The sequence below is a fragment of the Amblyraja radiata genome, chromosome 1, assembly GCF_010909765.2.
Source record: "Amblyraja radiata isolate CabotCenter1 chromosome 1, sAmbRad1.1.pri, whole genome shotgun sequence".
Classification (NCBI taxonomy): Eukaryota; Metazoa; Chordata; class Chondrichthyes; order Rajiformes; family Rajidae; genus Amblyraja; species Amblyraja radiata.
In genome coordinates, this window is record NC_045956.1 from 55,854,086 (window position 1) to 55,868,416 (window position 14,331).

The window sequence follows — 14,331 nt, forward strand, 5'->3', positions numbered from 1 at the left end:
CAGCGGCCTGTTCCAGCTGCTACGGTCAGGCAAATGCCTCCACTGTCATGCTGTGAAAACAGAGGATGAGACCGAGTTTCTTCCCACAGGCCATCAGGACTGTAAACTCTTATCTCACCAGGGACTAATTTACTGTTGTGTTGTGTCTTGTAAATAAAAAATTTCTAACATGTAAACACTGATTCTGTTCTATTCTGTTCTGTAGTTTTTGCACAATCCGCAGGCATTGCCACTTTCATTTCACTGCACATCTTGTATGTGTATGTGACAAATAAAGTTGACTTGACTTGACCCCCGTCACTTTCCTTCCTCTGGTTTTACAGTCTGCAACTCTTCAAACCTCATCACACCTTCTTTTCTTATTGCTGGCCTTTGTTCCAACCATCTGCTTATCAAAGCCCGTCTCACCTATGTTGACCTATTCCACCTTTTTATTTCAGATTTTCCAGCATTTGCGTCTTTAATTGTTATTTTGAAGCTTCATACCATTCTCCAGAGATGCTGCCTGACTGCCGCGCTGTTACTCCAGCACTTTGTGTCCTGTTGTGCATTAATCAGCAGACTGCAGTTAGACACAAAATGCTGGACTAACTCAGCGGGGCAAGCAGCATCTCCGGTGAGAAGGAACGGTGGAGAAGCCTTCTCTCCAGAGATGCTGCCTGTCCCGCTGAGTTACTCCAGCATTTTGTGCCGAACTTCGATTTAAACCAGCATCTGCAGTTCTTTCCCACACAATCAGCATCTGCAGTTCCTTGAAGTGTTTCAGCAATTTGTATACTCCTCACTGGATTGACCATACATTGGGATTAATTTTGTCAATTCACTCTCATTTACCACCCATTACAGTTTTATCCACCAAAATAGTTCCCTCGAAATTGTTCCCTGGTCGCCGATCACAATAAAAGGCAAAGGCGGAGTTGGAGGGAAGAGTTTCGTTTACACCGCTCAAGCGGATAACGTCGTTGTTTTTCTATTCAGATCGACTGCCTGCTTGTGGCGCTGACACTGTGCGTGAGAAATGAAAGTGAAACTAACCAGCGCTAAACAAAATACAAACGTACTGCCCCGGGATCAGCGCCCAGAGAGCAGACCCAGCCCAATACCCCAGGAACTAATTCCAATCATTACCCAGATTGGAAAATCGACTCCCAAGGTGGAAGAGAAGTGGAGAGAGAAAATAATACTCATTTTTGTTGTAATATATAATACTTTTTAAAATGTTATTAAATATAATTTTCAAATCTTTAACTAAATATAACGAAAACAGACTAATGAGCTTGAAAGTTTTAATTCAATTTTATAATTCTTCCATTATCTGTAAATCACTTAAACTAGAATCAGAAATATTGATCCCAGCATAATACCGATTTATGGCCTTTTTTTGCATGAAATAAAAAGCAGTTTTTCTGTAGTTCCTTATTTCTACACAGAGCGATGCTGCCTGACCCACTAAGTTACTCCAGCACTTTGTATCAAATACGTAGATTGCTGTACATCCCACACGCTTTGGTGACATTACAGATTACCTCAATATATAATTTACTGCGTGTCAATTTGAGACACAACAACATCCTGCAGCACACAGGATTTTACCCGCATGTATGTTCCCCCTTACCAGGTGGTTTTCCATCGACTCTCCTGAAAATCTTCCCGCTGGACAACACAACTACTGTGCATCCGCTCCGGCAGCAAAGGTGCCGGATCTGCTCGGTGCCCAGAACATCCCCCAAGTCGGAGCAACGTTCGGGCTGCAAGCCCGTCTCCCAGTTGTACAGCATCGCCCCTTCGTGACACTGCAAACGATCCGGTCAAAGTGTGAAGGAAATGAGATGAAACCCCAGTGTCAGGTTATAAAGTGTCACTTTATCATCACGTGGGGGGAGTCCCGCCCACAGGCCCCGCCCCAAACATCCCCGTCCACCAATGGCATCTCCAGGAGGCAGGTGAGGGGGAATCCCTCTCTGGGGTATTTCACACGGGAGCCGCATCTCACCGCCTGGCAACGAGTCCTGTGCTCAAGTAAACACTAATGTTACTCAACGAGCTTACAAGGAAAGCACACTAATGCTTCTTGATTAGTACATGTGTCAGAGGTTATGGGGAGAAGGCAGGAGAATGGGATTAGGAGGTAAAGATCGATCAGCCATGATTGAATGGCAGAGTAGACTTGATGGGCCGAATGGCCTAATTCTACACCTATTCCTTATGACTTCCTTGTCCTCAGCAACTCTCACCAACTACAGATGTTCCGTGGAAAGCTTTTTATCGAGATGCATCACAACTTGGTTTGGGAACAACTCCATCCAAGACCGCAAGAAATTTCAGAGAATAGCGGACGAAGCCCAGACCATCACACCAACCAACCTCCCTTCCATTGACTCAATTTATACCTCACTTTGCCTCGGCAAGGCCAGCAGCATTATCAAGGACGAGTCGCACCCCGGCCAATCCCTCTTCTCCCCTCTGGAAAAAGGTAGAGAAGTGTGAAAACACACGCCACCATATTCAGGGACAGTTTCTTCCCTGCTGTTATCAGGCAACTGAATCATCCTAACACAACTAGAAAGCAGTCCGAAACTACTATCTACCTCATTGGAGTCCCTCGGACTATCTTGGATCAGATTTTACTGACTTTATCTCGCACTAAATGTTATTCCCTTATCATCTATCTGTACACTGTGAATGGCTCGGTTGTAATCATGTATTGTCTTTTTGCTAAATGGTTAACACGCAACAAAAGCTTTTTGTTGTAACTCGGTCCACGTGAACTAAACCAAATAAACCAAACTGAAAGGGAGAAACAAAGAACCACAGATGCTGGTTGATATTGAAAAACACACAAAGTGCTGGGGTCACGCACCATCTCTGGAGAACATGGGTAACCTCTGCATTGCCTCTCTGATGCAGGTACTGTCACAATATTTTGTTTCCGATTCCACCCAGTGTTTTTCTGCATTCCTTTCATGCTTTCAGTTTCAGTTTCCTTTCATCATTCTTGCTGAACTCCAGCCATAAGGGTTGGAAATGGAAACCAAGCTGTCACACTGGAAAGGAAATGAATCACAGATGATGCACAGTGGCGCACCTTTGCCTCTGGGTCACAAGTCCGTCAGTTCAAATCCCACTCTTGGACTCAAATTGAACTGACACCAATGCAGTCCTGACAGAAGCGCCGCCACACAGCCAGAAGGACCATCTTTTGGATAATGTTTAGGTTTAAGTTTATTATTGTCACATGTATAGATGTTTAGTGACAAGCCTTAGTTTGTAGCTATACAAGTCATTGGCGAGACCACACTTGGAAAAGTTTACTTTTAAATCAATTAATTTTATTATTAGCACATGTACCAAAGTAGTGAAAAGCTTTGTTTGGTGTGCTATCCCGTTAAATCACACCATGACTACAATCATATACAGGTTAAGGGTTGAACGATGCAAGAGTTACAATGTTCTGGTGCCATCTGACCATTTTCCAACCCCAAGTCTCTGAAATCTAAACTGATCCTGGTCTCTGGAGATATGCTTTTTTTAATTTTTTTTTTTTAAAGACTTTAGAGATGCAGTGTGAAAACAGAACTCGATAGCACTATGATCAGAAATCCCAATACAAGCTGGGTTTGTTTTCGATTGCATTAAATAAACTGCTGGAGGAAGTGAACGGGTCAGGCAGTATTTGTGCAAGGAAATAGACAGGCAATGTCTCGTGTTGGGACCTTTTCTTCACACGAGGATGCAGCCTGACCCACTGAGTTCTTCCAGCACTTGTTTTTTTGTTCAAGATCCCAGCATTTGCAGATTCTTGCATCTCCATTCCCTTTGAATGCTTTGCTCTTAGTTAATATGATGACCAAAAACTACTTAAAGTATTCTCATAATAAAAGCACAGGAAAAAAGCCATTTGGCCCTAAGGCGTTGGCCTATCCCTTTAATTTGAACAGATTATCAGTAGCTTTTAACGTTCAATTATACTTTCCCAGTTCTTATAAAGGGTTATCAACCTGAAATATGAATAATTTCACTTTCCACAGATGCTACCTGGTCTGCTGAGTGTATGACCATATTTAATGTTTTTACACTGGTGATGATTAACAGTGATGATGATACATTACTTTCGCATTTACCTCTGTACCCAAGCACAATGAAAATATGTATTTTTTGCAACCAATTTAATTAAATCATACTCCAGACTAGCATAATCAGAGATAAGCACAAAGTGCAACAAATGAAGTGTAATAGTAGACATCACCGAGACAGTACACAAAGAGTTGCCACATTTCTGGCGTCAACAAAGTTTCAGAGTTCCTAAGAGCGCAGCCTTATCTTGGCCTTCAAGGCCCGTTGTCCTGGCAACACCAATCCTGTCCTCCTTCCGCCGCCATTTTGAAAACAGACTTTTGTCCACCGTCAGTCCTCCTCACCAGTTTCCGGTCTTCAGAGTCGAACAGGAGACGAGTCTCGGACGACTCCAGGTGGTTTACCGGTTGCGCGGGGGCGAGCCAGGCTTGCTGTCGAGGCGTGGCTGCTGCCCGTTGGGTCATTCCTTTCTTTTAGTGTATTTATTCAACATCTCTTTATGTGCCTCCATGAATTGGCAGGTCTCAGTAGCATAAAAATCCAAAGGATGATCCAGCAAAATGTTCCAAGGATATGCAGTACATCAACATAGTCCACACACTGACAACAATGAGCCATGGCATTTTCCGATCGTGCACAGTGGGTGTTTTAACCAAATTACCAACCATGTGAAGGCACAGCAGTCAGTGGAGCTGCCTCACAGCTCCTGGTTCGGTCCTGACCCCAAACCTTGCATGTTCTCTCTGTGGGGTTTCCTACGGGGGCTCTGGATTTGTTCCACATCCTGATGACATGCTGTTAGGTTAATTGTCGACGGATACTCATTGTAAAAATAATTTAAGGGGTGTTGGTGACAATATTTAGTTTAGTTTAGTTTAGAGATACAGCGCGGAAACAGGCCCTTCGGCCCATCGAGTCCGCGCCGACCAGCAATCACCCCATACACTCACATTTTCCTACACACTAGGGCAATTTACAATTGTACCAAAGCCAATTAACCTACAAACCTGTGTGAGGAAGGGTCTCAAACCGAAACATCACCTATTCCTTCGCTCCATAGATGCTGCCTCACCCGCTGAGTTTCTCCAGCATTTTTGTCTGCCTTCAATTTTTCCAGCATCTGCAGTTCCTTCTTAAACCTGTGTGAGGAAACCGGAGCACCTAGAGAAAACCAAAGCAGGCTACGGGGAGAACATGCAAACTCCACACAGACAGTACCCATAGTCAGAATCAAACCCAGGTCTCTGGCACTGCAAGGCAGCAACTCTACCGCTGCGCGACTGTGCTGCCCTGAGAAATAGATAAAGCCGGGTACAGGGAAATGAGAAAGGTAATGAGACCAAAGGGATTGTTCGAAGACCTGATGGGCCAAAGGGCCTCCTAAATAGTTGCAAAATAAACTTCCGTTAAGAGTGCAGAAGAAATTACACTCCAATTTCAAAATCTGCTCTGTTCATACACAAGTTTGACAACACTTTGCTTTCCAACATGAACATAGAGGTTTCCAGTCTTGAACATTTCCACCAGATTTAGGGACAGTTTCTTCCCAGCTGTTACTAGTCTTTGATATAAGTGCAGGTGTGGATCATTGGATAGTGTGTCGTTGCTAATGTTTCTTCCATTAAAAGCTGCAGTCTCTTTTGCTGAGTAGCTTCATTCTCTATTAAGTTTCTTCTTAGATTTGATAGCTGTCACCAGTTTTGTTCTCAGAGATCCTGGACTGGTATACTCTGGTAGAAGCAAGATGTCAAAACAAGTGACTGCCTCTGGATAATCATCTTCAGTCCACCCACATGAAGAGATTTTTATCTTCAAACACTTCATTCCCATCACTGGAATTTGATCGGATCCGAAGATAAATGCTGAGAAAGGAACATTATTAGAAGTTATGTTACATGATTCAGAAAAGTACATTCCACATATACATATATTTAGGCAGCACAGTGGTGAAGCTGGTAGACCCACTACCTCACAGTGCCAGAACCCACGTTTGATCCTGATCTTGGGTCCCGTCTGTGTGGAGTTTGCACGTTCTTTCTTCGACTGTGTGGTTTTCCCCCAGTGCTCTGGTTTCCTCCCACTTCCCAAACAGCTCTACCAGCAGAACCACTGTTGCTCTTAAACATTCCCTCAACCCTCGTTGATAAAGGCAAGAGGACAAAATCTTCATCCCTTCACTTCAATAACCCTCTACCCCATCTGCTTCAAGGACTTTTCCATCATTCCAGTCTCCAGTGACTCAATGGTTACCATCCAGTAGCTCAAATATTGATCGAAACAAAGAGCCTTGAAAGATTGTCAATGCCCTACATCTGCCCCAGTCTCTCAGACAACTTGCATGCAGGTAAAATAAGTCTAAAATAACCTACTGAATAATGAAAGGTCTACATAGCGTGGATGTGGAAAGGATGTTTCCAATAGTGGGAGAGTCTAGAACCAAAGGGCACAGCCTTAGAATAAAAGGACGTATCTTCAGAAAGGAGAGGAGGAATTTCTTTAGTCAGAGGGTGGTGAATCTGTGGAACTCATTACCGTAGACGGCTGTGAAGGTCAAGTCATTGGGTATTTTTAAATCGACGATTGACAGGTACATGGATAGGAAAGGTTTAGAGGGATAGGACCGAAGGGCCACTTCCTGTTCTGTATTGTTCAATGTTCTATGTTATATGTCCTGTATGGGCCAAACGTGGGCAGGTGGGACTGGTGTAGATGAGGCAAGCTGGGCCGAAGGGCCTGTTTCCGTGCAGTATGACTCTATGACTTTACCTATTTGATTGGAAAGGGCGTCAAAGGTTATAGGGAGAAGGCAGGCGAATGGGGCTGAGAGGGAAAAAAATAAATCAGTCATGATCAAATGGCAGAATAGAATCCATGGGCCGAATGGCCTAATTCTACTCCTGTGTGTTCTGGTTCTACACGGGAGACGCTCTCCCTTGCATTACATTCACCTTTGGATCACCTTAACAATAAGAACACCTGCATCAGGATGTTATTCATTGAGTACAACTCAGCATTCAGAACCATAATATCAAGTAAACTGATCTTTTGTTTTAGAGATACAGCATGGAAACAGGCCCTTCGGTCCACCAAATGCAGACAGACCAGCGATCACTCATGCACTAATTCTATTGTACACTACAAACAATTTACAGAAGCCAATTAACCTGCAAACCTGCATGTCTTTGGAATATGCGAGGAAACCGGTGCACCCGGAGAAAACCCACGCGGTCACAGGGAGAACGCACAAACTCAGTACAGACAGCACCTGTAGTCAGGATCGAACCAGGGTCTCTGCTACTGTATGGAGCCAATTCTACCACTGTGCCATTCTGCCACACTTTACCACCCACTACTGCCACCTCCAAGCTTCTACACCTTGGCTTTGGGGCCTCCATCTGCAACTGACTTCTGGACTTCCAGACTGGCAGACGTCAGTCAGTTAGAATTAGTCATAACATTTCCTCCAGCACTGGTGCTCCTCAAGGTCTAGTGCTTAGTCCCCTGCTCTAGTCTCTGTACACTAATGGCTGTACGGCCTTGTACAGCACCAACCTCATCATTGCCCATGATGCCACTATTGTCTGCCTGACAAAGGATAACAATGAGACGGGGAATAGATCAAGAACCTTGTGGCATGATGTCTGAACAAGAACCTAGCCTTTAACACCATCATGGCAAAATAATTGGTTGTTGACCTAAGGAAGTGAGGGGGTGAACACAACTCTGTTTTCATCAATAGAGCTGCAACAGAGATGGTCTAGAGCCACACATGCATCTATATCAACCTAATCTTGTCTAACCTAAAGCAGACTATTTTTTACAGGATTTCAAACACATTTCATTGATTATAAAGAACATCCTTAAAGGAATGCGAAATGTTATCTTGATTGAAATATACAGCATGGAAACAGGCCCTTTGACCCACTGAGTCTACGCTGACCAACAATCACCTGTTAACACTAGTTGTATGTTATCCCATTTGCGCACCAATGCATTAGGGGCAACTTAGAAAGGCCAATTAACTTACAAACCCGCATAGAAACGGGCCCTTTGGCCCACGGAATCTGCGCTGACCAACGATCACCCATACACTAGTTCTACCCTACACACTAGGGACAATTTACAGAAGCCAATTAACCTGCAAACCTGCACATCTTTGGAATGTGGCTGGAAACCAGAGAACCCGGAGAAAACCCACATGGTCACAGGGAGAACGTACAAACTCTGGATCAAACTGGAACACCTGGAGGAAATTTGGCCACAGAGAGTGCATGCAAACTCTACACAGGCAGTGCCCAAGGTCAGAATCTAAGTCGGGTCTCTGAATGCACATCTTTCTGTTTGTATGGACAAGGTGTCAGAGATTCCACCTTAGTACAGCCTAGATTTAGTTTTAACAATGAACCACCTTGTTCTGGTTTCCTCACTAAAATAATTGGTTCTACATAATCTGTTGAATTAGTCTATGTAAGATCACATGTAGTTAATTTGGGTTGAGCAACTGGATGAGGGGGTGGGTTGGGTCTTTTATTAAAAACCAGAAGAGCAGACAAGCCCTTCGAGCGATGATCACAATAGAGCTTTGCCCCCTTTTGGAAGTAGTTGAGCCCATCTTAACACTGAGATATTTTCAGAGCTCAGGGAGGTACTTACAGAGGAATAGTTTCTTCTCGTCCAAAGTCATTTCATGGAAAACCTTCCAGAATATCTTGATGGTTGGGTGTGATATGTGGTATCCTTGATAGGCTGTAATCTGTGTGGAAAACATCATTAGTGTTTATAGACCCACACAGGGGAGAGATTAATGGCAAAAGCCTTTAATTTAGCAAAGTGCTGCTAACTGGCACAGTGGGAGACAACCAAGTGAAAAATTGAGACTGAGCCAAGCAAGGGGAAATTTATTCAGATCTTCAATGATTTGGACAGAGGTATCAAAAAATAGGAGGGCGTAGGCTTAAAGTGAGAGGAAGGAGTTTTAAAGGGGATCTGAGACGCAAGTTTTTTTTCCGCACAGCTAGAGGTTGATATATAGAATGTGCTGCCAGAGGAAGCGGTGGAACTACAAACTGTAGATCAAACAGTATTGCTGATTTGATCGGTGTCTGGTTTTGCTGCTGATGACCTGATCCGTAAACCATGTCTGGTTTTCCACACCACCACATTGTGGCATGCGGGCACCAATGCTTTTTAGTTTTACTAAATCCCACTTAGGCGATTTTTCAGCAGACTGTTTGTGGCACTCGCGTGAAAAACCGGGAACTGGAACGTGACTGTCAGAGTGGAGCACACACACACACACAAACACATCGCAAAGGCAGGGCCAGGGAAAGCGGGGTATTAGTGGAAGCTCTACTGTGTTTATGGAATTAAGCAATACTGAAGACACTTTTGGTGTGTAAATTGTTCATTGTGCATTGAAATAGGTTTCTCTGTGCTTCATAAGAAGTTTCTCTGATGCATCAATCAATCAGATTTATTCATCACATACATAACAAAGTGCAGTGAAATGTGATCACAGTGCCATTCGTGGGAACATGATGTGTACAAGATGGCTGCCATTTTTCCCAATGCAACAATACTGAATAGCAATAAAGATTTTCAAACCTGCTCCAGCATTTTCCAGTCATAGTCATTACTTCCAATCAACATGTCCCTCAGCTCTTGAGGATGGAAGTATTTAATCAAATTTTCATCCAAAATCTGAAAGAATCCTTTTCTAAATTCATCAAAGGGTTTTTTGATTGAAGTTTTGAATATGTAGTTCACGCAGTCTTCTACAAATATCTCCCTTTGATAACAAAGATGACAACATTTCTCCTTTTGATTACATACAAAACTTTTCTGATTACAAAATGTAACATGCGACAAAATGTTCAATGCAAAGACACTTAGTAACAAGGAGCTGTATATGCTGGTTTACCAAAGAAAGACACAAAGTGCTGGAGTAACTCAGCGGGTCAGACAGCATCTCTGGTGAACATGGATAGGCGACATTTTGGGTTAGTCTGAAGAAGGGTCCTGACTCGAAATGTTACCCACTGCTACTCCAGCAATTGTGACTTACTTTATTTTCTTATTCACTAGACGTGGACACAATTCAGAATCACTTTTGAATTAGTAAGGTTGGGGAGGAGCAATTAAGAACCAAGTATGTTGTAGGTCTGGCAGGACATTAGTGAACCAGATGGAATTTTATGCCAATACACTTTTGTGTTTCAACCACTGCTAAGACTAGTATTAATTCCAGATTTATTTAATTTAGTTAAATTTCTCCAGTGACTTGGCAGGATTCATGCTTGTGTCTTGGAGCTCTAGCTATTGGCCACTAACCTGACCAACACACTATGGTACCAATGCAAATTCTCAATTGAGATCAGTGTAGATGAGTGGTCCATATTGAGACCACTCTCCACGTACGTGAACCATGTAACCACAATACACCCCCTGCTTTTCAGAAATACCACATATTTCTGCGAGAGTCAAAGAACTCCCAGCAAAATAGCATAGCTGGTAGAGCTACTGTATTACAGCGGGAGAGACCTGGGTTCGATCCAAGCCTCGGGTGTTGTCTGGGTGGAGTTTGCATGATCTCCCTGGAATTTCACCAGGTGCTCCGGTTTCCTCTCACATCCCAGAGATACAAGAGTTTGTAGGTTAATTGTAAATGAACCCTGGTGTGGAGGGAGTCGATGAGAAAGCGGGATAACATAGAACTAGTGTGAATGAGTGATCAATGGGCGGCATAGACATGGAGGGCCGAAGAGCCTGTTTCCATGCTGTATCTTTTAGTCAATTAAAGCAACTCCCAGGATTGAGGCAGGAAGTAAAGTCTGTGGATTTATCCCACTGAAGCCTATTAAGACTAATTCATCAGATCACAAAATGGCGCAAAGCTGAGTGGACAACTTTGGAAGTGGCGAGATGAATGACAAAAGCCTTAATTTATGTTGTGTGTTTAATGTTACAAGGTGATGCTAGAAGGATATTGTGGGAGAATATCAAAAAAATATGGTGGTGGAATCAGATACAATGACTATGTTTAAGTAGCATTTAGACAGGCCCTTGATTAGGCATGGCTACAGAAAGATACATGTTGAATGCAGGCAAGTGGGATAAGAGCAGATGGGCAAAGAGATTGGTATGGACAAGGTGGGCTGAAGGGCCTGTGCTGGACAACTCTGTGACGTAGTTTTTAAGGAGAGGTAGAAAAGCACCACTTTTCGGGTGATGGTATGTGATCACCTTGATATTGAAGGGGTTGGGTAACAATGGCGAAACATTTAAGTTAGGGATCAACAAGAGCCGAACTGGAGTCTTGGTGATCAGGGATCTTCGTGGCTTGGAGGAAAAGACAACAGTAAAGAGGGGCGAGCCATATAGGCTATGATGGTTTGGAAAGTAAGGCCAAAGTCAGTGTAGATAAGCAAGCCGAGGGGTGAAGGGTGGATCATGGTTGAAGTTGGGTCACGGCAGCACAGTCCAGGGTGATGTTTGCCTTGAGAAGAACAATGAAGGTCAGCAGGAGACATTGGGAACAGTCGCTGCGGACAAACATGGACATTGATGAGGGTTTCAGCAGCAAATGAGCTGAGTCTGGGCATAGAGCCAGGAGATTGCCTGGAGATTGACAGGGGTTACACAGTGACAGCAGTACAGTTCAACACAGCACCAGAGACTCGGGTTTGATCCTGACTACAGGTGCTGTGTGTATGAAGTTTGTACGTTCTCGCTGTGACCACGTGGGTTTCCTCTGGATGCTCCGGCTTCCTCCCACACTCCATAGACATATAGGTTTGTGGGTAATTAGCTTCTGTAAATTGTCCCAAGTTTATTAGATGGAACTAGTGTACGGGTGATCATTGGTCAGCGTGATCTCGGTGGGCCAATGGGCCTGTTTCCACTCTGTATCTCTAAAACTAAAGATCTAAGACTCTATAATCCAGTTGCTTCAGTGTTGAATTATAACTCACCGGTTCTTGTTAGTCAAAGGTTGGGTTTTGCCATTTGGAATGACTTCAACATATTGCTCTTCCCAGGGCATCTACAAAAAAAAAAAGATCCCGTTAATAATTGTGTTTGGTTGTAAGTTTACTTAATGGTTATAGCTAACAGTAAGTGATTCCAAAAGTGTAAATGAACCATTTTAAGGATGATTACATTTTAAGTTTGGGACAGGAACAGTAATTCTTGTGGATAATCGTCCATAAACAATGATTAGGATGTGGCTTTATTTCATTCAGGGTGACCAAGCCTTGAAAAGATGTTGCGTGTCCCAAATTGTATCAATATTGGAGATACATTCAGGCGGAGATCAAGCTAATCTTGGCGGTGGATCTACCTCTGGAGCCAGCATTCTTCATACTAGGAGAGACTCCAGAAAATATATATACCAAAAATCAGACATATTTGCTAGGGGTGTTGCTGTTGATTGCAAAGAAGATGATTACAGTGTCATGCAGAAATGTAAAGGCACCAAATGTTCGACAGCGGAGGGAAAGACTGAAAAGTGTATATTTGATGGAAAGCATAATAGCCAAACTCCAGTTAAGGATTGATGCTTTCAACATTATGTGGACTGTATTGTATTAGTATTGTATTACTACAACTGCCAAGACTGATTAAGGACACGATTTCTCCATAGCCCCAGTGGAGGGGAAGAGTTTGACTGGTATTGTGTACGTGTATTTGGAATCATATGTACAGACATGATTGTGACTGTGTATAAGTGCATACATAGTGGTGATCAATGACAAAATAAGTTCTTCAAGTTGCATACAAGTGTCTGGTTTAACATAACGGGTGATTATATATTAAGTAAGCTTATATATGATGAGCTTGCTTGGGTGCCTGTGAAGGTGATGCTTCTGCGACAGAACTCTAGGATGATCTGATGTGATGCTGACAGCTGCTGTGTGATTTGTATATTTTGTTTGTACGTGTACTTTGTCTTGTTAATAAATGTTGAGTGCAAAGAAAAAAAAGAGAAAAGATGTTGAGGACCCACTGGGCAGCCACAGTGACGCAGTGGTAGAGCTGCTGCCTCACAAACCCAGGGACCCGGTCACGGGAAGCATGGTGGCACAGCGGTAGAGATACAGCCTTACAGCACCTGAGATCCGGCTTTGATCCTGATTATAGGTGCTTGTCTGTAAGGAGTTTGTACTTGCTTGGGTTTTCTCCAAGATCTTCAGTTTCCTCCTACACTCCAAAGACGTACAGGTTTGAAGGTTAATTGGCTTGGTATAAATGTATACTTGTCCCTAGTGTGTTTAGAGTAGTGTTAATGTACGGGGATCGCTGGTCGGCACGGACTCGGTGGGCCGAAGGGCCTGTTTCCGCGCTGTATCTCTAAACTAAACTAAATCCAGGTTCAATCCTGACCTTGGGCGTTGTCTGTGTGGAGTTTACACTTTCTCCCTGTGACCTCATGGGTTTCCTCTGGGTGCTCTGGTTTCCTCCCATATCCCAAAGACGTGTGCATTTGTAGGTGAATTGCTCTCTGTAAATTGCTCCTTGTATGTAGCAAGCAGTTGCAAAAGCAGGGTAACATCGATACATCCAGTGGCACAGTGGGGCACTAGAGTTGTTGCTTCACAGCACCAGTGACCTGGGTTCAACACTGACTACAGTTTGTACGTTCTTCCTATGACCGCGTGGGTTTCCTCCCACACTCCAAAGACTTACAGGCTTGTAGGTTGATTGGCTTTGGCAAAATTGCTAATTGTTCCTAGTGTGTAGGATAGGACCAGTGTACGGGGATCGCTGGTCGGTGCGATCTTTCCGCTCTGTAGGGAGCGGGGGGAACAGAAGGGGAGAGCATTGAAGGTCAGGACAATGGGAGAAATGGGTGCGCGTCAAGTTTGGACACAGAGGGTGGAAAAGGTGGGGGAGTGGGGTTATTACCTAAAATTTGACAATTCAATGTACATATCCCAATTCCTCCGTCTACACCGTATCTGCGCCCAAGGTGTTCCCTACCAGGACATCCGAGATGTCTCATTGTTTAGGGAACATGGGCCTCACTACGGTCTCCTCGATATCCCGCAGCTCCGTTCTTGCTCCCCTTCCACCAGGCATAACAGGGACAGACTCCCCCTAGTCCTCACCTTCTACCCCATCAGCCATCGCATACAGCACATAATCCTCCAACATTTTTGCCACCTCAACTGGATCCCACCACTGGCTACATTTTCCCATCTCCACCTCTTTCCGCTTTCTAAAGAGACCGTTCCCTCTACAACTCCCTGGTCAACTCGT

The 14,331-nt window shown here is 43.8% G+C and overlaps 2 protein-coding genes across 2 annotated transcripts in view; both read right to left on the bottom strand.

Annotated features, from left to right (window-relative positions):
• Positions 1-1,848, bottom strand: part of LOC116978336 (probable E3 ubiquitin-protein ligase HERC3) — a 68,188-nt gene extending 66,340 nt beyond the window's left edge. Inside the window, exon 1 of the mRNA XM_033029475.1 lies at positions 1,616-1,848. Within this exon, the coding sequence (XP_032885366.1) occupies positions 1,616-1,778 (163 nt within the window). The 5' untranslated portion in view covers positions 1,779-1,848. The remainder of the gene's footprint in view (positions 1-1,615) is intronic.
• A 3,392-nt stretch (positions 1,849-5,240) lies between these two features.
• The window catches only part of LOC116974098 (probable E3 ubiquitin-protein ligase HERC4), a 40,962-nt gene continuing 31,871 nt past the window's right edge, over positions 5,241-14,331 (bottom strand). Inside the window, exons 13-16 of the mRNA XM_033022238.1 lie at positions 12,045-12,115; positions 9,679-9,862; positions 8,728-8,827; positions 5,241-5,936 (exon numbers count right to left, since the gene is read on the bottom strand). Coding sequence (XP_032878129.1) covers positions 5,728-5,936; positions 8,728-8,827; positions 9,679-9,862; positions 12,045-12,115 — 564 coding nt within the window. The 3' untranslated portion in view covers positions 5,241-5,727. The remainder of the gene's footprint in view (positions 5,937-8,727; positions 8,828-9,678; positions 9,863-12,044; positions 12,116-14,331) is intronic.